Source organism: Phocoena sinus, chromosome 16, assembly GCF_008692025.1.
Source record: "Phocoena sinus isolate mPhoSin1 chromosome 16, mPhoSin1.pri, whole genome shotgun sequence".
In the NCBI taxonomy this organism is placed as follows: domain Eukaryota; kingdom Metazoa; phylum Chordata; class Mammalia; order Artiodactyla; family Phocoenidae; genus Phocoena; species Phocoena sinus.
The window spans coordinates 79,001,526-79,021,296 of NC_045778.1; the positions used below are offsets into that span (position 1 = coordinate 79,001,526).

The 19,771-nt window shown below is 46.3% G+C and overlaps 1 protein-coding gene across 1 annotated transcript in view; it reads right to left on the reverse strand.

Annotated features, from left to right (window-relative positions):
• The window catches only part of ADAM12 (ADAM metallopeptidase domain 12), a 408,492-nt gene that overhangs the window by 33,357 nt on the left and 355,364 nt on the right, over positions 1 to 19,771 (reverse strand). Inside the window, exons 15-21 of the mRNA XM_032607298.1 lie at positions 15,976 to 16,084; positions 15,672 to 15,870; positions 12,942 to 13,019; positions 10,346 to 10,454; positions 6,783 to 6,918; positions 6,072 to 6,180; positions 4,013 to 4,195 (exon numbers count right to left, since the gene is read on the reverse strand). Coding sequence (XP_032463189.1) covers positions 4,013 to 4,195; positions 6,072 to 6,180; positions 6,783 to 6,918; positions 10,346 to 10,454; positions 12,942 to 13,019; positions 15,672 to 15,870; positions 15,976 to 16,084 — 923 coding nt within the window. The remainder of the gene's footprint in view (positions 1 to 4,012; positions 4,196 to 6,071; positions 6,181 to 6,782; positions 6,919 to 10,345; positions 10,455 to 12,941; positions 13,020 to 15,671; positions 15,871 to 15,975; positions 16,085 to 19,771) is intronic.

Genomic DNA, 19,771 nt, shown 5'->3' on the forward strand with positions numbered 1-19,771 from the left:
TTAAAGGAACTCTTGGAGGCGTCGCTTCTGTAGGCATTCACTGCTGGTAGGAAAAATGACACCAGCAAGTAGAAATATCCTTCCTATTAGAGACAGTCCTAGTTTCACATGGTACACAGGCAAGCGGCTTAAACAGAGACAGGAAAAGCCTCAGTACCAGGGAATCCTTGGGGAAGTGGCTTGTGGGCTCTGTGACTATCTGAAATTTGCATACAAAATATTGAGTAGTGGTGCATCTTCTGACGGTTCATAGCCTTCATCAGATTCTCGAATAAGTCCAGAAAAGTTTAGAAGGTGCCCACCCCTTCCACCCATGTAAATCCAAGACAGGTTCAAAAACCAATGTTGACAGAATGGTCAATAGACAACAACATAAACAGAAGTTATAGGTGGATCTTAACTGACTGAAATGGGAGAGGACTTCGTAAGCACAAAAGGAATGGGCGAATTCACCAAAGATTAATAAATTAAATATTAAAAACTGGAATTTCTTTTATACCAAAAAATAGCATAAATAAATAAAACTGAAAGACAAATTAGGGAGATGTTTACAGTAAATTACTGGAAAAGGGTAAATATTCTTAACCCATTAAGCAAATGAACTGTAACAAGAGGGAGGAGACATGGGGACGTACGTGTATGTACAGCTGATTCACTTTGTTATACAGCAGAAACGAACACACCATTGTAAAGCAATGATACTCCAATAAAGGTGTTAAAAAAAAACTAACAAATCAGAAAGAAAAACTCTCACAGAGAAAAAAATAGGCAAAGGATGGGAACAGACAACTTACAGAACAAATACAGTTAATGGCAGCTGTATGCTGGAGCTAGCTGTAACGGGCTCATGTCAGCTGATTCTCTACTTCTTGTTCAGTGACATCACGTTAATAACTTGAAATTGATCATGGGGGAGTTTTTACAGCAGAGAAGTTACCTACAAATCAAGGCTTTTTTTTTGGACAGCCAATTTACCAGCACACCATTTGTTAATAGATATACAAAAAGCAGTTTAAGTGTCCTGGCAATCAAAAGAAATGCAAAAAGAAATGAGATCTGGACAAGATGGAATAAGCACATTTCACCCTATTCCTCCTGAAAATTATAACAAAAAATCCTGGAGAAAATTCATAAAGCAGCTGACACTCTAAAAGTTGCAGGAAAGTAAATGGACTGGCTAGGGACCTCAGAACTCAAGGAACGACCCAGTAGTGAGCCCTTGTTTTTGTTTTCCCCTCCTTTATATCTTGGCCTGGGCTCTGGAGAGGCCCCCATCTGGAAATGCCAGTAGCAATACACACACACACACACACACACACACACACACACACACAAGCCGGAGGAAAGCCTGCTATCTTTAGCTAAAAGAACAGGAGAAGGGTGACCCAGTAAGAGCAACATTTGACCATACCTGACCTTACTCTACCTCTGGGTGGGCACTAGGAAAAAGCCATGCCCTGCTGTCCCCACTGGGCACCACATCCTGGGGCTGGCAGAGCCCTGCTTTCCATCCCTCCTTGCAATAACAGACCTCATCTCTTCCCTGGAACAGAGACTGTGGATGGAATTTTTCAGTGGATTTCTCATCACCATAAAGACCAGAAGGAAGCAGAACAACAGTTTTCAAATGTTGCAAGACTAAAACAGTTAACCCAGAATTCTATATCCATTGAAAATATTCTTCAGGAATAAAGGTGAAACAGACATTTTCAGATGAAGAAAAACTAAGAGAATTTGTCACCAGCAGACCTGCTTTCGAATGGCTAACTCGAATAGCTGAAGGAAGTTTTTTCAGACAGAAAGGAAATGATAACAGAAAGAAACCTGGAACATCAGAAGTGAAGAAAGAATGGGAAGGGTGACTATATGAGTAGATACTGTAAACCATTCTTCTTAAGTTTAAAAAAATCATGCTTGATGTTTGAAAGCAAAAATGACAACATCTGAAGTGGTTCTCACTACATAAAGGTAACACTTAAGACATCCATATCTTAAAGGCAGAGGGATAAAGGGACCTAAAAGGAGGTAAAGTTTTTACATTCCACTTGAAGTGATGAAATATTGATACTAGTAGACTGTGATAAATTATGTACCTATATTGTAATCTTTAGAGAAGCAGTTTTCAATCAGGGGTGACTTTTGTCTCTCAGGGAACATCTGGCAATGTTTAGAGACATGATTACACATGCTACTGCCATCTATAGTTGGTAGAAACCAAGTCGCTGCTAAATATTCTATGATACATGGGTCAGTCCCATACAACAGTCATCCAGCCCCAACTGCCAACATTGTTGAGGTTGAGAAATCCTGCCCTAGGGCAGCCATACAAAAAAGTGCAGACAGACGATATAAACACTCCTAATGAATCAATATGGAATAGTGAAAAATGTTCAACAAACCCACAGGAAGTCAGGAAAGAGGAGTATGATAAAAACATTAAAATGGTAGACTTCAATTCTAACATATCAATACTTACATTAAAAGTAAATGGTCTATACACATCAGTTAAAAGACAGTGACTGACAGAACAGATGAAGAAATACACGACTCAACTATATGTTGTCTCTGAGAAACTCATTTCAAGTAAAGTGACATAGGTCGATTAAAAGTAAAAAGATGGAAAAACACATACCTTGCAAACCCTAATCAAAAGAAAACTGAGGTGAATGTATTTATGTGAGATAAAGTAGATTTTAGGACAAAGTCATCAGAGCTAAAGGACATTACATAATGATAAAAGGGTCAATTCACCATGAAGGCACAATGATCCTAATTGTTTTGTACCACGAACAACAGAGCTTCAAAACACATGAAGTAAAAACTGATGGCCGAGAAGAGACGCATTTATAGTTGGAAACTTCAACATCCCTTTCAGTAATTTATAGAACTACTACACAGAAAAATATTTTGTTTTATGTATCAAATGCGCAAAGCTTTGAAATGTTAATACTTAGTACTAGTATGCTCTGTACTAGTATGGGAATATAAGTGTGTATCCATCCTGAAAAAATGTTTAATTTATACATTAAGACGCTTAAAATGGTTATACCATTTTTCAACCAGTATTTATTTTCACTCTTAGGAATCTCTCCAAGGGAATAATTAAAGTGGTCCAAAATTTATCTATCTAGACCTTCACAAGAGAGCTATTTATAATAGCAAAAATTGGAGACATCCAAACGTGCCCAGTAATTGGCAAGCACTTAAAAAAGTATTCTATATACACATACAGTGCTGTCGATAAAATAACATTTTAAACAATTTTTAATGCCATGGTAAATGGGAATGACTTTAAGGCAAAGAAGTAGTATATATATAAATCAATATACATATAGAATAATCTAAATTATGTTAAATAGACATTTAAGTAAACAAAAATTGATAGAAGAAAATATAACATTGATAGCAATGAAAAATGACCAGTGATTATATCTTTGTGCTTTTCATTTGGTTGCTTTTACTTTTTTCCCCACCTCCAGTTTCCTGTTGTTCATGTCATAACAAACTGTTACTTCCAAAAACAGCATAAAAATGAGGTCATATACACAAAGTGTCTTATACACTCTTGCATCTGGTATGGAGAAACTAAATCGGTGGTAACATTTTTGTAAATAATTTTTGAAGGTGAAAAAGGTAAGAAAGTATGCCCATTATCATTCCTAAAGTGATCATCTCTGTTTTATTGCCCAGGCCTCATTATTCACAGTGCCACCTGTCATTCTCAAAAGTGTCATGGTCTAGATGACAAGTTGAATGGGCACCCTCACTATTCTGAATAGAAAAGATAAAAATATTCCTAATAATAACTAAAACATATTGCACCATAACTAGACACCAAGCACTGTCCTAAATGCTTTACCTGGATGATCCTCTTTATCCATCTCAGGAGCTGAATTATCTCCACTTCATACAGGTGCTGAGAACTTAAGCAACTCGCCCAAGTTCAGACTGTAGCGAGTAGCAGAGTCTGGGTCTGAATGACCCGCCATCAAATTAACAGCTGAGGGCGTACCTGGGCCTGTCTGAGTGCAGGGTTGGCCGGCAGGGGTCTGGCAGGGACGCAGGGCACACGAGGAGCCGGGTGCAGGGGCGGGAGTCCTCGCTGAGAAGAACTGGGCAGAGGGGCGGCGTCAAGGGCTTTGAGGGGTCTGCTGATGTCCACATGCTGACACTGCGGCAATCTCCTGGGATTGTCCTGCGGGGTCAGAGCAAAGAGCCATGATGTGGTCGTTACTGTGTAATCCCTGGAGGGACAAGCAGTGCTAACTCATCTGCTCTAGTTGCAGGGGGAGGGCAGGTGGAGGAGGGGAAGAAATCAAGGGATTACAGCAGAGGGAATCTATAATTATTGATGTCAGCTTCCGGATTCTAACAAACCACCCTCCCCTACCCCCAAACCTGGAATAGTGGGGTTGCTTTCTATCTAATTGTTTAAAAACGGGTTTAATTCGTTAACAAGTAGGTGCAAGGCAACCTTAGGAAGCACCAACACACATGAAGACACAGACCAGATCTTAAGGAAATTCCAAAGGACTTGTGAAAATGAGACGTAGTTCAGTGTGCACAAGGCTCGATGAGAACTGAGGAAAACTCCTGGGGAAGGAGCATCGGGGCGGAGGTGAGGGTCTGGGTCTGGAGGACCGTCTCCTGCCTGGTGGCCTTGTTTTTAGCGACAGATGAGAACGGATGCAGTGTGGGTCTCGTGCCCCCTGCCCCTCCCTGCCTCCCTTTTTTCTTCCTTTCTATAAATAGCTTTATTGAGGTTTCATTGACTATTAATTGCATATATTTAAAATGTACAATTTGGTAAATTTTGACATAGAGTCACACCCATGAAACCATCACAGTAAGTAAAGTGGTGGACATATCCATCAGCCCATCATCCTTCCCTCCCACCGCCCCCCCCTTTCTCCTTCTCCCAGCAACTATTGATCCGATTTCTGTCACTATAAATTGGTTTGCATTTTCTAGAATTTTATATAAACGAAATCATCATTTTTGGTCTGGCTTCTTTCACTCATCATAATTACTTTGAGATTTATCCAAGATGTAGTGTGTATCAATAGCTCATTTTTTCTAATTCTGAGTAGCATTCCACGGTGTAAATATACCGACGTGTGTTTACCCTTTTACCTGTTCATTGATATTTGGGTAATTTCTGGTTTTTGACTCTTCAAGATAAAACTGCATTTTTGGCTCTTGCAAATGAAGCTGTTTGTCCTGTCTCCCATGGTTAGGGGTGAAAGGTGATAATACTTATTAGGAACAGCTGTCTCCCCTTTGGAACCCAACCCATAGGTACATCAAAAACACTTGGTGGGGGAGCCTAAATATCAGAGTGAACACTCGTCATAATTCACCGAGGTAGCAGGAAAGTGAAGAGACAGTAGGGAACCATGAGGTACTTTGGTTTGAGGGTCCAGCTCTTTGAAGCCATAGGTTGGACAGAGCTTCTACAGCCCAGGGCCGGAGCAAAACGGGCCTGACCAAGGGGTCAGTGTAACTCTCAGAAATACCCTGGGAGTAGCAGCGGGCCGCAGAAGCTCTCCCAAACCCAGTCAGTGGCATTCTCAAATCTCAGAAGGGGTCCCGCTGCAGGAGCCTGCCTGGTCAGCATACCCGGTGGGCCTCCTAGGACCGTGGCCACCTGGGTGACTGGAGGGATGATGACTATGTAGCATGTCCCACAGGGCACATGGTCTCCATGGGACCTGGCACCGTGAGCCTCTTCCAGTGCCAGCCGTCACCTCGGGAAGCCCCTGTGGTCCCGAGGGTGCTGACCCGGTGTCTCACAGCAAGAGGCTGCAGGGTCTACTCCTGCTCAAGCTCTTCTTGAAAAACCTGCTTTTTTTGCGGTACGCAGGCCTCTCACTGCTGTGTCCTCTCCCGTTGCGGAGCACAGGCTCCGGACGCGCAGGCTCAGCAGCCGTGGCTCACGGGCCCAGCCACTCCACGGCATGTGGGGTCTTCCCGGACCGGGGCACGAACCCGTGTCCCCTGCATCGGCAGGCGGACTCTCAACCACTGCGCCCCCAGGGAAGCCTCGCTCCTTATGTTTGTTCAAAACTCACCTTAGGTGTGTTGGAAGGTGGCGGCTTCCTTATCGGCCCTTTGCTGAGGTGGGTAAGGTGAGCCTGACTAGGCTGGGAGCCACTGGACGGCCGGGAAGGGCGCACACACCTGCAATGCAATCCCAGACACGCTTGGTGAGGGCGCTGTCCCCACTGCCTGACTTGACTTTTTCTGTTTTGTTCACAGGGACACGCAAAATGCAATTCACTTCTTTTAACTTAGTGTGGTAAACATGCAAGAGAAAAGTTATCTAACACTCTTACAAGATTAAAACATAAATACTGAGTTTCGTCCTCCCAAGCCATTGTTCTGTTAAATTCGTTCTTATAATCTAAGGCACACAGCTTGGGATGCCTGGGAGACATTTCGCGTGAAGCTGGCATTTTAGTGATGATGTCCTGGAATATATTTGGATCGAAAGCTACCCCGTGTGATAAAAATGTTTTAATATTCCACCTTGTAAAAAGTACCAACGTAAGGGTGGGAAAAATACACCAGCGGAATTCATCAACACCCTGCTTATTTATGTAATAAACTGCAAATAGTTTGAAGGGAAAGTGAAGGGGGCAGCTGGTCTGGCAGAAATGTTAAAACACCAAAACCAACAGAAAATCTGACCTCTTCTTTGCTACGGAAACACAGTGCGAAGCAGCCCATCGCACATTCTTTCAAATGCCATTTCTTGAAAAGATGACCCTAACCCAGGGTACCTTAGCTTTTCAATGGTGGTTTTCTTATCTGTAAACAGCAGTCGTATCAATGTCTTCCTTTTCAGATAAACCACAAATCCAGCAGCAAGAAGACACAGGATGGTCACCAGGATTCCTATCGTTAAACCTTGGTTACCTGAAACAAAGCGCATTTGACTCAGAGGAGGAGGCATATAACTAAAAGATGGGGAGTATCAAACTGTGACATTTACGGCAAAATGAACTTTGAAGGAAGGACCAGAAATGGAGTGAGTAAATCCCTGGATGGTGCACTGATAAATTAGTGTCACTTCACAGGTCGTGTCTGAGGTGCAATCTGCCCCGTCAGTATTCATTTCTGACAAGTCTGGAACTTGCTAAATGGGAATACAGTCTGGCCAGTGGGACCATCTCTCTGGTCACACGGGCCCCCCAGGCATGACAACAGCAGGGGAATGGTGGAGAAAGTAACAGGGAGCTGTCACTGGAATCCCATCAGAATTAAAGTGGTCCCCAACCTGAAATCTTCCCAGCCCCCATTACAAACATACTCCTGCAGGCTCTTTCCTTCTCTCATTCTTCGGTGTTGGCGTCTGTTTTATTTTTGTTTTTTGTATTTTTTTTTTTTTTTTAGACCAAGACCTTACTTCTGGATATCATCAAATTAGAAGGTGAAAAAGCAAACTCAGTTTAAATGCCCTTGGGTTCTGTTTCGTTATGTTAGGGACTTAAAAACTCAGCCTGTGTCCCCACAAAAAAAAAAAAAAAAAAAAACAACTCAGCCTGTGGGTGGGGGGCAAACCCCTTTCTCTGGGAGGATGCTGTTTAGTTTATCTAAGGAAACATCCCCCCTTTCTGTGATATGATCCCATTTTGTTTAGTGCAGAGACACGAAGACTCTTCAAGGGTGTGGAAAGGAAGGGAAAATCAAACCATCCCGCTGGTTTCTAACTGCAGCTGCGGTCAAGGGCCGTCTGGGGAGGGCTCTAAATGCCCGGATTTGGAGGAGCTGTATTTGCAGTTTCACCAGGGCGGTGAATTCCTTGAGAGCACAGGTCTCAATTCATTTGTCTCTGTTCTCCTGCCAGCAGCCATCAGTCTGTGTGCCCCCTGGTAGGTGCCCTGCAGTCCTTTCGGGCTGCTGGTGACAGCTGTGGAGGTGGCTTCTGTTACCAGGGCTCTCCCACCCCACCTCCAACCACGACATCCAGCTGGCTGGGAACCAGAGTAGCAGCAGCTCCCACCCGGGGGGAGAAAGCCTTCACACCCTCTCTGTTTCTGGACTTCGTCCCCAGCTGACGAGTCCTAAGAGGGATGTGTCTGAGTCTAAGGCAGACAATCAACACGGGACCGTCTTGATTCACTTGTGTTACTGGAAAAGCCTTGCTCTGGTCTCCTGGCCCAGATGTCCCTCTTTCGAGACCGTGGGCTGGCGGCCGCAGGTGCTTCTGGTGAGGATTCTGTTGTCTCTTAACACAGCTCGTTAAAAAGTGAGCAACATGCTTCAGCCATACTTTCTAGTTCCATACTTCCAAATCCCTACGTCTTAAAATGACGAGTTATCAGTCAACCACTGACTGGGCCGCACACTGAGCTCGCTCCCCCTGCCCCCCAGGCTGCCTGTCTCCACGAGCCGCTCAAGCCAGAACCCCAGGCAGTGCCATCCCCGCCTCCAGTGCAGGCGCCGCGTCCCATCGAGCCTGCCCCGTGGCCCACCTCCCTGAGTCTCACTGTCACCCCGCCCATCACTGCTTCTCGTCCGCGCTGTGCCCACCGAGCGTCTCCCAGGACCCGGAGGAGCGGCTGGTGCCTGGCAGATGCTGGAGAAATACTTGCGTCATGAACTTCTGGGCCGCAGGCAGGCGGACTGGGGGCCCTGAGGCCCAGGGCGCGGCTATGCCCCTTGCAGCCATCAGCCGGCTTCTCGTGGCCTCTCTTTTGTAGGCGTTTCGGGGGGAGGAGTGTACACTTACTTTCTTTTATGATACGACGGCAACGGTGGATGAGTCCGGCTCTTCAGTTGTTTGCATTTTTAAAATATTCTTACTTGGTACAACGAAGAATTGGCAACTCTGTGGGTTCGCCCCAAGTTTAGGAAACCCCGAAACCTGAGTCCCCCTGGTGTCCACACCAAAAAGGGACCCAGAGCACGTGGCCTGTCTCCCGCCATCCTGTGCAATTCCTCGAGTGCCACCTGGCTCACTTGAATGCGGAGGATGGAACAGGTGGCAGGGTCCCCGATGCATTAAAAAGTAAAATGCTATTTTTTTAACAATAACCTCTTGATGGCCAATTAGAAAATTGACTACGTTGCAGCAAGAGGCCAGCCATCAAGGCGGGGACGCTGGGCCAGGCCTGGCTTATTACCCCCGGGATGGATGTGTGCTAAGAGGAAAAGACCTTGGGGCCCTTTTTCCACTTGCTGCGGGGCCGGTCTCGGGAGCAGTGTTGAGACACGTCCGTCCCTAAGCAGAAGGGTGCCCAGGAGCTCACCTCCATTCCTCACAACACTGTTTCTCCAGATGTGCCTGCCCAGAGGGTCTCTCCCTCCTGGCCCTGTGCCCCCTGCCTGGTCCTGTAGAGCAGTGTTGTGTCTGTTGTCATGGAAACAGTAGCCAAGCCACAGATTCAACCCTTCCAGTCACAGCGGGACTCAGGACGTATGACGTCCTCCGTAGTGGCGTTAGCCACAGTCTGAGCGTCCAGGGGCTCAGGTGGGCACCGAGGTGGCAGCACAAGTGTGCGCGGGACATTCCCGCCTGCCCACACCCCCCTCCCCCACCTCGCGGTGGGCTCTCTGCACTTTCACTTTAAAGTGGGCATCACTCAGGCCTGCCCCTCAACTGGCTGACAAGAGCTCCGAGAAGACGGTCCTGCGCTAGCAGACCACTTCTCAACGTCTTTGAGGAGGAAAGAACTGACAGTCCCAGCACAGCCACCCTTAGGGGCTTCTTCACGGGTAGACTGTGCCTCCGTCTTAGCTGTGTGACTCTGTGAAAGTTACTTAACTTCCCTGAACCTCGGGTCCCTTGTAAGGAAAGAAGGATTCGATGAGCTAATGCATATAAAACGTGAAGCACGGCAGGTAACAGCAGCTCAGCAAAGAGAAGCTGTTGCTATCTCTGCTGCTGCTGCTGGGACTCGTCCCTTTATGAAGAGGAGGGTGTCTTTCTAGCAAGAGCTTTAAAAGGCATTTGACTTCACACCTCTTAGCCCTCGTACACCGAGGCTGGCCTTGACAAATTCCTTTGATCCGACAATGAAGTTCATACCCACTTGGCAGTCTGCGGTAGAACGACCCTAGCTAAGAAAAGGTCACAGGCTAAGACCCGGCGAACTCAGCCTCTGAGTAAAGCAGAGCGACGAGTCTCTGCAAAGATGAGGCAACGACTAGAGAGGGTCTGGAAACAGAGAGGCCTCGGGCTGTGTGAGGTCTGCGTGGGGTCCTCAGTGGGTTTCCGGCTGTGCACCTGCCCGACGGCTGGTGAGCCCTCAGTCTCGCTTGGAAGGATCCCCCAAGGGCCTGGCTTCCCACTGCCCCCAGGAGCTCAGCCCACTCCCTGGGACGCGCCGTCACCACTAACCTGCTTGCCGGATGGGGCCGCTGTCCTTGCTTCCTCCAAAGCCAAACTTGTCACAGAAGGGAGGGGCCCAGTGGGCCTCGCAGTGACAGTTCTTCCTATTGTTACACACCTTTCGGGCAGCAGAGGAGAAAGACACCAAGAGGGAAGCAGGGTTAGGACGCACGTCCCCCTGGGGCAGCGCTAAGTCTCTGAGCCCTAATTGAGCCCGAGAGCAAAGCAAAGGCCCTGTGGTCAGAGCCCCCATCCCACCGATACAGTCAGACTCCGTACATGCGGCTGTGAGGATAAACCCTAAACCCCGCACCACACAGGTGAGCCCAGAGCCCAAGGCTGTGGATTAACATAATGTGCTGTTGTTACATCAGCAGCGACTGAGAGAAGGATGGAGGCAGTTAGGGCTCACCCGCTCCCTTCAACCCCTTTTTCTTCTCCATCTCCATGTCCCTCTTTTTAAATCCAGGAAACCCTCCTGATCTGGCCGAGATGAGAAGCCCTCTCCGTGGTAAGGAGGGGCCCCTGCTTCAGGGACATGGAATCCATGCCCTTGGGCATCACGGGCCCGACAACCCCGGGCACCTTCAGATGGGAGGCTCGGGGAGGCTGTCACACATGGAATTTGCGGAACTACGACCGGAACCAGTGGAGTACGAGTGTGAAAGCAAGAGAGAATTATTTCTGTGACAATAAGGCTGAACGCTTTGGGAACGCCGGGTAAATGCAAGTCACTAAAAAGAACTTTTGACAATGGGCGGAACAACTGACAAATGATCAGGAAAAGCCGCAAAAGACAGGAAGGTTGCTCGTTGAGTGTCTCCCTTCCGCTTAGAGAAACAAACGGTACGTCACAGATGGCGCACTTTGGATAATTTGTGTCCTGAAGTCAGGGCCGAGCTACGGATGCGGCATGAAGCCAAACACACACTTCTATATTTTTTTTTTTTTTTTTTTTTTTTTTTTGCGGTACGCGGGCCTCTCACTGTTGTGGCCCCTCCCGCTGCGGAGCACAGGCTCCAGACGCGCAGGCCCAGCGGCCATGGCTCACGGGCCCAGCCGCTCCGCGGCATGTGGGATCCTCCCGGACCGGGGCACGAACCCGTGTCCCCTGCATCGGTAGGCGGGCTCTCAACCACTGCGCCACCAGGGAAGCCCCACTTTTATATTTTAAGACACGATAAATGTTCCGGGCATTTCTCTCACTTGTGATGTTCCCCTGCTTTCACAGACTCTTGTTTTCTGAATCAACCACCTGCCCCAGATACTTCCAACAAGAAGGCCAACAGTCAGGAAAGCCTACGATAAGTGAGAAAGCGTGTTTCTATGAAGCTGACGCTGAGCAGAAGTAACTACCGTGCGGCACAGCCCACGTTGCCTTGAGTCTGCGTGTCCTGCCTGCTTCCTCAGAGATGCTGCTGCTGGGGCTCAGGCACTGTCCTGCCCGCCCTGGTCTCTCCTGCCGCCAATCACAGTCATGTGCCCTCCTGGCAGCTTGTGGCAGAGAGATTACAGCCCTAACACCCCACTTGGAGGCGCTGCTGGTGAGCCCGGCCTCGCGAGGGAAGGACTGGGGTCCTTACTTGTTCCCAAGTCATGGCCTCTCCAGCGTGTGGATGTTGGAGAGGGAGGAGTCCAGGGTCCCTGACACAGCCTTGCTACTAACTGGTCATGTAACCTTGGACGTGTCACTATCCCCACTGGGGCCTGGACTGCTTCATCAGGCAAATAGTAAGGCTGCGCTAGGTCATTTCCTCCAGTCGTTAGAAAGAAATCTATGATCCAGTGGAGACATCCAAAGATTCCATTTTATACTGACAGTCAGCTACACTCACCATCAACAAACCCGTCTGAGGTGACACTGCAATCCTTTATGGTTACAGCCCAAGAGTAATTTTATGGAAACCTCCGTGATTCTACGTTACAATCATTGGTGAGTGTCTATTTTAAAAATAGAATTTGGAGCACAATATCCGTAGAAAAGGTTTCAGAAAAACCAATGAACCACTGGCAGAGCTAGTCAAATTAATATGATTCCACTGGAAATAATTAAGCCCATCAGAAAAAATAAACTAGGTTTTAAACAATTCGAATCCTCTTCCCCCACCCCCCAAAAAATTCTCTGAACTAAAATAACAGCCTTCTTCAGTTGACACCCATTGTATGTGATTTCAAGAACATGTGGTCGGTACGTTCTGTCTTCTTTGTTTTAATTCCTTTTGGAAGTATTTCAGTTCAGACACATATTCTGAATCTTGGCTGTAGGAGGGACAGCTCTGTTTGAAACGCTAATGAAAAACTCTTCATGACGGAAGGTTAATGTTAAAATCACTTTGAAGATGACAAAGTCCCTTTTAAAAAAGAATCCAGAATGTTAATTTAAAAGATAATTATCACTCAATCTGATTTTCTTTGTTAAATAAAAATCCCATTTCTTATGCTACGTAAAGGTCGAAGAAAATGAATGTCTTCAGAAGAAAATACTGAGGAGACACTGACTGCTATATTTTTACAAAGTTATAGATGGCAAAAATCCTTTACAAAGGAATGATTTAGTGCTGAACTTGCTGTGGGCCGGCTATACAAAGGCAGTTCACCTACTCACCCCTCTGCCGTGGCATTGCACCGCACATTCGTGAACACCGAAGACACTTACGTTCTGACACCGACGATTGAGGCAAATCTGGAGAGGAGGGAAACACAGCAAATATCTCAGTCTGTCTACGACCACACGCACGTGCATCTAGCTGTGTGTTTAAGAACAGAGGAATGGAAAAAGAAGACGTGGTACATACATACAATGGGATGCTACTCAGCCATATAAAAGAACAAAATAATGCCATTTGCAGAAACACGATGAACCTAGAGACTGTCGTATTGAATGAAGTAAGTCAGACAGAGAGAGACAAATATCATGATATTGTTTATATGTGGAATCTAAAAAAAAGGTACAAATGAACTCACCCACAAAATAGAAATAGAGTCACAGATGTAGAAAACAAATGTATGGTTACCAGGGGTTAAGGAGGAGAGAGATAAATTGGGAGATTGGGACTGACATATACACACTACTATATATAAAACAGATAACTAACAAGAACCTACTGTACAGCACAGGGAACTCTACTCAATACTCTGTAATGACCTATATGAGAAAAGAATCTAAACGAGAGTGGATATATGCATAACTGATTCACTTTGCCGTACACCTGAAACTAACAAAACATTGTAAATCAACTATACTCCAATAAAAATTTTTAAAAAAAAAGAAAGAAAAGAAAGAAGAGAAAGCAAAGGAAAGCTTGGGGAAGACCATCTTTCATTTAATATGAATAATGCACTTTGCCTTGGACCCGGATATGGATCCTGATGCCTGCCTCCAAACTCAGCCCATTTCAAGACTCACATCAATGTGGACACTATGGAAGTCGTCTATCTTCATGGCATTTTATATGGTTTTGGTCAGTCCTGCAATTAGGGTAACTGACTTTCTCATGATTTTTGTTTAGAGCTTGCAATGCAATCTACATATTGCAGCATTTCCCCCCTCCATTAAAAGATGTAGGAGAGAACAAAAGAGACGAGTCCTTTACCTGGCCCTATGCAGACTCAAAGACTCCAAGAATCCTTGAATCTGGTAAGGGAGATATTAAAATATGGGAAATTTTCCAAAATACCGACTGATAAGTACTATCGTCGATGACATAAAGCATCAACAGAAATGCTCAGCAGAGTAAAACAGACGCTTCCCTTGTATTTCTCGACAATTCGCTAAATGGTACTGGGCCGGTCGAAAGAGTTTGGTCTTACTTCAAAGGTGCAAAATACAGTCCAGACTCAAGGGATCGGGTTCTTTATCTCCCATAAGATGTTACAAATTAGTGGAGTCAAAGGGAGAAAAGTCTAATTTTTAGATTACAGAAGCGTTTTTAATCAAATAGGACCTTCCTATGAGACATTCACCATCTGACCCCAGCAGTTTATCTGAGGCAAGATGAACGCCCTTTGAAAAAACGTGCTGGTCCAAGCAGCTCTCAGGGCTGGTGGGAATCTTGGCCAAGGGGACCGTCACGTGCCAGCTAAGAAAGGAAATCGTCTGGGGTTGCAATGAACACAGCAGGACCCCAGGCAGAATCACAGCATATGGGTGCTGCCCTCCCCCAACCCACGGGCTAGGCTAAGGACGGCTTTCAGAGAACTAGTGTTCTGCAGGCAGGAGATCAAAGCACATTGAATCCTGCACATGAAGGGGAAAGCTCACTGATAAATTGAGTCCTTGGAATTTCAGTGTTCAGAGGCACCTGGCCTTAGCTATTCAGACCACAGTTTAAATGGTGTCAGTCTAATGTCAAGGCTTGAATATAAGCGAATGGGTGTGGTTAAGGAGACACCCAGAATGTATAACATGTTTCACTTATCATCCTGTTTCCTTAAGGATAAAAGCATTTGTGGTGTATGGGGGAAGGGGGGGGGGGTGGAGTGGAGGGAACTCCTGTCCTGGTGGGGACTTGTTCTCACCTGGACAGAATGGGAAGTCAGATGTAGTCTCAGAGACCCCCATACGGGGACTCTGCTACAGGAGATGACTCAGCACCTTTCCTTTCTGCTCTGTGACCTCCACGTCAGTAATGATTTCATAATCATTTTGAAAAGGAGGAGCCTAATAAAAGCATCTTCTTTCCTAAAGTGTTTTATTAACTTGCTACCATTCAGTCCGATGAGAAAGTTTGGTGGGAAAAAACAATGTGGCAGAATATAAAAATCTCAAAAAATTTTTTTTTTCGTTTTGGACTTTACTTCTAACTGCCCGCCTCCCAACCCCCAGTATCTCAGTCTACCTTTCCCCCTGATCTCCAAAAGAACACCCTTTGGCTTTAAGCTTATCCCGTCTCTTCCCCTCTCCTGTCCCTGTATGGGGTTCTCTGAAACTACATCTGACTTCCCATTCTGTCCAGGTGAGAACAAGTCCCCACCGTGCCAAAAACCCAAACCACATTTCCAAAAACAATATAATATGTTGCTGTGTTCCCTTCCAGCGTAATTTCCTGGCTGGAAACTCTCATAACATCCAGAGTGTAGACATGACTTATTAACACTAAAGAGCTGAGAAAACAAGCTTGATTTTCCCAAATCTGCATCTCAATGGTCAGACCAGGATCTAGGATTTATTGACTTTTTCTTCTAGGTGCAAAGAACGGAATTTCAGAGGCAACATTCTGAGAAGCGGATTTAGGAAAACAAACCAACCCTGTAACTCAGTTCTCCAACAGGACGTTTCTCAGTGGGCCCCCTTCCAGACTTACATTTGTGATGCAAGGGAGCATATGGGTCTTACTTTTCCATCTGCACACTTTGTGCCGGCAAGCACAAGCCCTGGGTCCGGCATGTCATCGCCCAAGTACACGTGGGTCCCACGGCACAGAATCCGACCTCCTTCCTGCAGGGGGATATTCGTTTCTATGGAAACGGCATTTGTACCGATGACTGGTCGGCTGGCACCTCCTTGACACTGGATTTTTCCACATTTAGCATCTCTGGAAAGGCAAGAACAGACAGTGCTCAAAGAGGGAACGTCTGGAAGCAGCCCTAAGTGATCTGGGAAGTTCAAAGCCACGGCGCGGTCAGGAGGCGGACCCCACCTCATCTCGCACTTGGCGAAGGAGCTCTTGGAGTCTTTGCCGCAGTTGCCGTAAGGGTCGCCTGCAGAGTTGACTCTCTCGAAGCAGATCCCGGGGGCAGGTTTAGCACCTGAAACAGAAGCAAAGCGGCACTTTCACCACCTGCAAGCGTTCTGAACATTTTTCTTGGAACAGCACGAGGCTTTCAGGTTAAGGGAAGATATGTTCAGCGTCCCGAGAAATCACACCTGGCATCTTCGCTGATGCCTGATACAAGCCCCCCTCAGCTCACAGCAAAGCATGCATTTCATCACTCCCTCTTCTGGAGGGCTGCTAACCGGGCCCATGGCACGTGCGGCCTCTCCAGAGATGAGGCCTGGCTCTGGGGCCGCACCCGACCCAACCCCAAAGCGGGTGGCTGGCCGGCTGCGGGGGAAGGGGAGGCTTGCTCTCTTGAACAACTCCCACACGACTCCGGTGAGAAAATGCAAGTTAAAGCAGGTTCCAAGGAATAATGATGACTAATGTGAGGGAGCAAAGAGAGAGAGAGAGAGAGAGAGAGAGAGAAACGAGCAACGCGGAGGTCTTACCCCACATTTCCAGCCCCACGAAGCTCCCTACTGGAGCAAGCACTGGCTTCAACGAGTGCCTGCGTTTGCAAGGCAGAGACTGCTCTCAGAGGCCGCGGAGGCATAAAATCTGATGGTCTTTTTACACAGCAGGACAGTGCCCGGTACAGAGGGGCGTGGAGCCGGAGAGCTCAGGAAATGGCCATTTTTAGCACATCTTGCGGTCAAGGAACGAGAGAACATGTACCTGGGGTTTGCGTTGCCAAAGTTCTGAGGGCTCTCGAATCCTATCATAGTGGTACCTGTTGAAGACTATGTGAGAAATTCAGGAAAATGTTCTCCATTCTTCAGATAAGCTGTGCCCTGTGTGGTGCCCTGGGACTGCCTTCCTGCCCACACCGGTGTCCTGTCTGGGCTCTTCCTCTCACATCAGCCAGGATGCCAACTTCCCCAAGCCCAGCTCTGCCCCCTGCCCTTCTCTGCACCCTGCTCTGGGGAGGCTCCAGCGCCTTCCAAGGCGACAATGTCATGAGGGGCAATGCTCGCCTCCTCCCATGGACCAGATGGTGTTCTTATTACTACAAAGTCCATCTTTCTGCAACCTGATTCCTCATCAGACACGTTCAGCATCTCATTAAACAAACAAAGAAGCAGACAAATCAAACCAAACAAGATCCCTGCAGCAGTCGAGGCCAGCAACAGGTTCAGCCATTGACCTCTGCGCTAAGTTGCCCCCCTCCTGGACCTCTTATTTTCCCATTCTCTGTTTTTTTAAAAACCATTTAAGACCCACACTCCTCCCATAGGGCATTTTCCTGAACTGGACACAAGTCTCTGTCCTAACGAGATTAAAAAATGGGCAAAAGAACTGTTAAGACATTTCTCCAAAGAGGACATTCAAGTGGGCGACATCACTACACATTAGGGAAATACAAATCAAAACAGCAATGAGCTATCACCTCATGCCAATTATGGTGGCTGTTATCAAAAAAAAAAAAAAAAGATAAGTGTTAGGATGTGGAGAAAAGGAAACCCTCATACATTGTGGGTGAGAATATATACAGCCACTGCAAAAGACAGTATGGAGGTTCCTCAAAAAATTAACAGTAGAACTATCACATGATGACCAGTTCACCTTCTGGGTAAATATCGAAAGGAATTGAAATCAGGATCTCAAAGAGACACCTGAACTCTCATGTTCATTGCAACATTATTCACAAGAGCCAAGACGCAGAGGAGGCCTAAGTGTCCACTGACAGAAGAATGAAGAAAATGCTAGTATGTATGTACAAGGGAATATTATTCAGCCTTTAAAAAGGAAATCCTACCATGTGTGACAGCATGGATGAACCTGGAGGACACGATGCTGAGTGAAATAAGTCAGATACAGAAAGACGAACACTGCATGATCGTGGAATCTAAAAAAGTTGAAGCCACAGAAACAGAGAGTAGAATGGTCATTGCCAGGGACTGGGGGGAATGGGGAGGTATGAGTCAAAGTGTGCAAAGTTTCAGTTATGCAAAATGAATATTCTAGCGATCTACCGTACTTCTAGTTGCTGACACTGTGTATCTAAAAATTCGCTAAGAGGGTGAATCTTACGTTTAGTGTTCTCGTCACATACGCACAGAAATAATAGTAAATAATAAAGAGGGTGGGAGGGATATGTAGGAGGTGGTGGATACGATTACAGCATGGATTGTGAGGACGGTTTCACAGGTGTACACTTACCGCCAAGCTCATCAAGGTGCACACACTAAATACGTACAACTTTTTGTATGTCAATCGTAACTCCGTAAAATGGTTAAAAGAAGTCTTTGTTTTCCACAGCACACTCCCTTCATGCACAGCTTATTTATTTATTTTTTGGCGGTACGCGGGCCTCTCACTGCCGCGGCCTCTCCCGCTGCGGAGCACAGGCTCCGGACGCGCAGTCCCACCGGCCACGGCCCACGGGCCCAGCCGCTCCGCGGCATGCGGGATGCTTCCGGACCGGGGCACGAACCTGCACCCCCCGCCTTGGCAGGCGGACTCTCAACCACTGCGCCACCAGGGAAGCCCTTATTTTGATGCTGACCCTTTTATTCTGTTGTGATGCTGTCAAGGGGAATCTTATTTTTAGGCGTAAGTACCCACTCACCCAACAGTGAGTCTTTTGATTTTACTTTTTTCTATTTGCTCAGTGGCTGTATATTCATGATCTCCACAACCTAATCACCCATCCTGTTGCTTGCCAAAGTGAGCTTTTCAAAGCTCTTTTACCAGAAAAAAAAAAAGTGGAGGCAGGAAGGCACACCCTAGGAATAATAATTAAACAAGTGATAAATGTTCTTGTCTTTTCTCAAACCCAATTTTGTCAGTTGACCTCAATGAGCCTCTAAACCAGCACTGACAGAGGTTCACGAGGTCCAACGTGCTTTCTCAGCTGGACTGAGATTCAAAAGACACGACGGAGAGATTAAGAGGTTAGTGCTACTCAGCCATAAAAAAGAATGAAATAATGTCATTTGCAGCAACATGGATGGGCCTAGAGATTGTCGTACTAAGTGAAGCAAGTCAGACAGGGAAAGACAAATACCATATGATATCACTTATATGTGGAATCTAAAATACGACACCAATGAATCTATCTACGAAACAGGAACAGACTCACAGACATAGAGAACAGACTTGTGGTTGCCAGTAGGGAGGGGGTGTGGGGGAGGGATGGATTGAGAGTTTGGAGTTAGCACCTACAAACTATTATATAGAGAATGAATAAACAACAAGGTCCTACTGTAGAGCACAGGGAACTATATTCAATATCCTGTAATAAACCATAATGGAAAAGAACATGAAAAGAATATCTATATATGTATAACTGATTCATTTTGCTGTACAGTAGAAATTAACACAACACTGTAAATCAACCCTACTTCAATAAAATACATTTTTCAAAAAGAGGTCAGTAGTTAAACCATTCTTTCCGATGCCGAATCTTTTGGGAAAACTGTTTTATGTTTGCGCGTGTATGGGATCTAAGAAAAACAAAAGCAAACGTTTATCAAGTCTCAATTCCTTTTGAAAGGCCTCCTCCTGTTTGATTTCTACAATCGGTGGCCATGCTGCAGCATTGGAAGAGCCGGGGCTTTGGGACTCACAATAATGGGCTGATCTGGTGTCAACCCTACACACTAGGAGACCCTGGTCAAGTTATGGGAACTTTTGAGACTCTGTTCCCTCATTTCTGTGATGGGGACAAGGACAG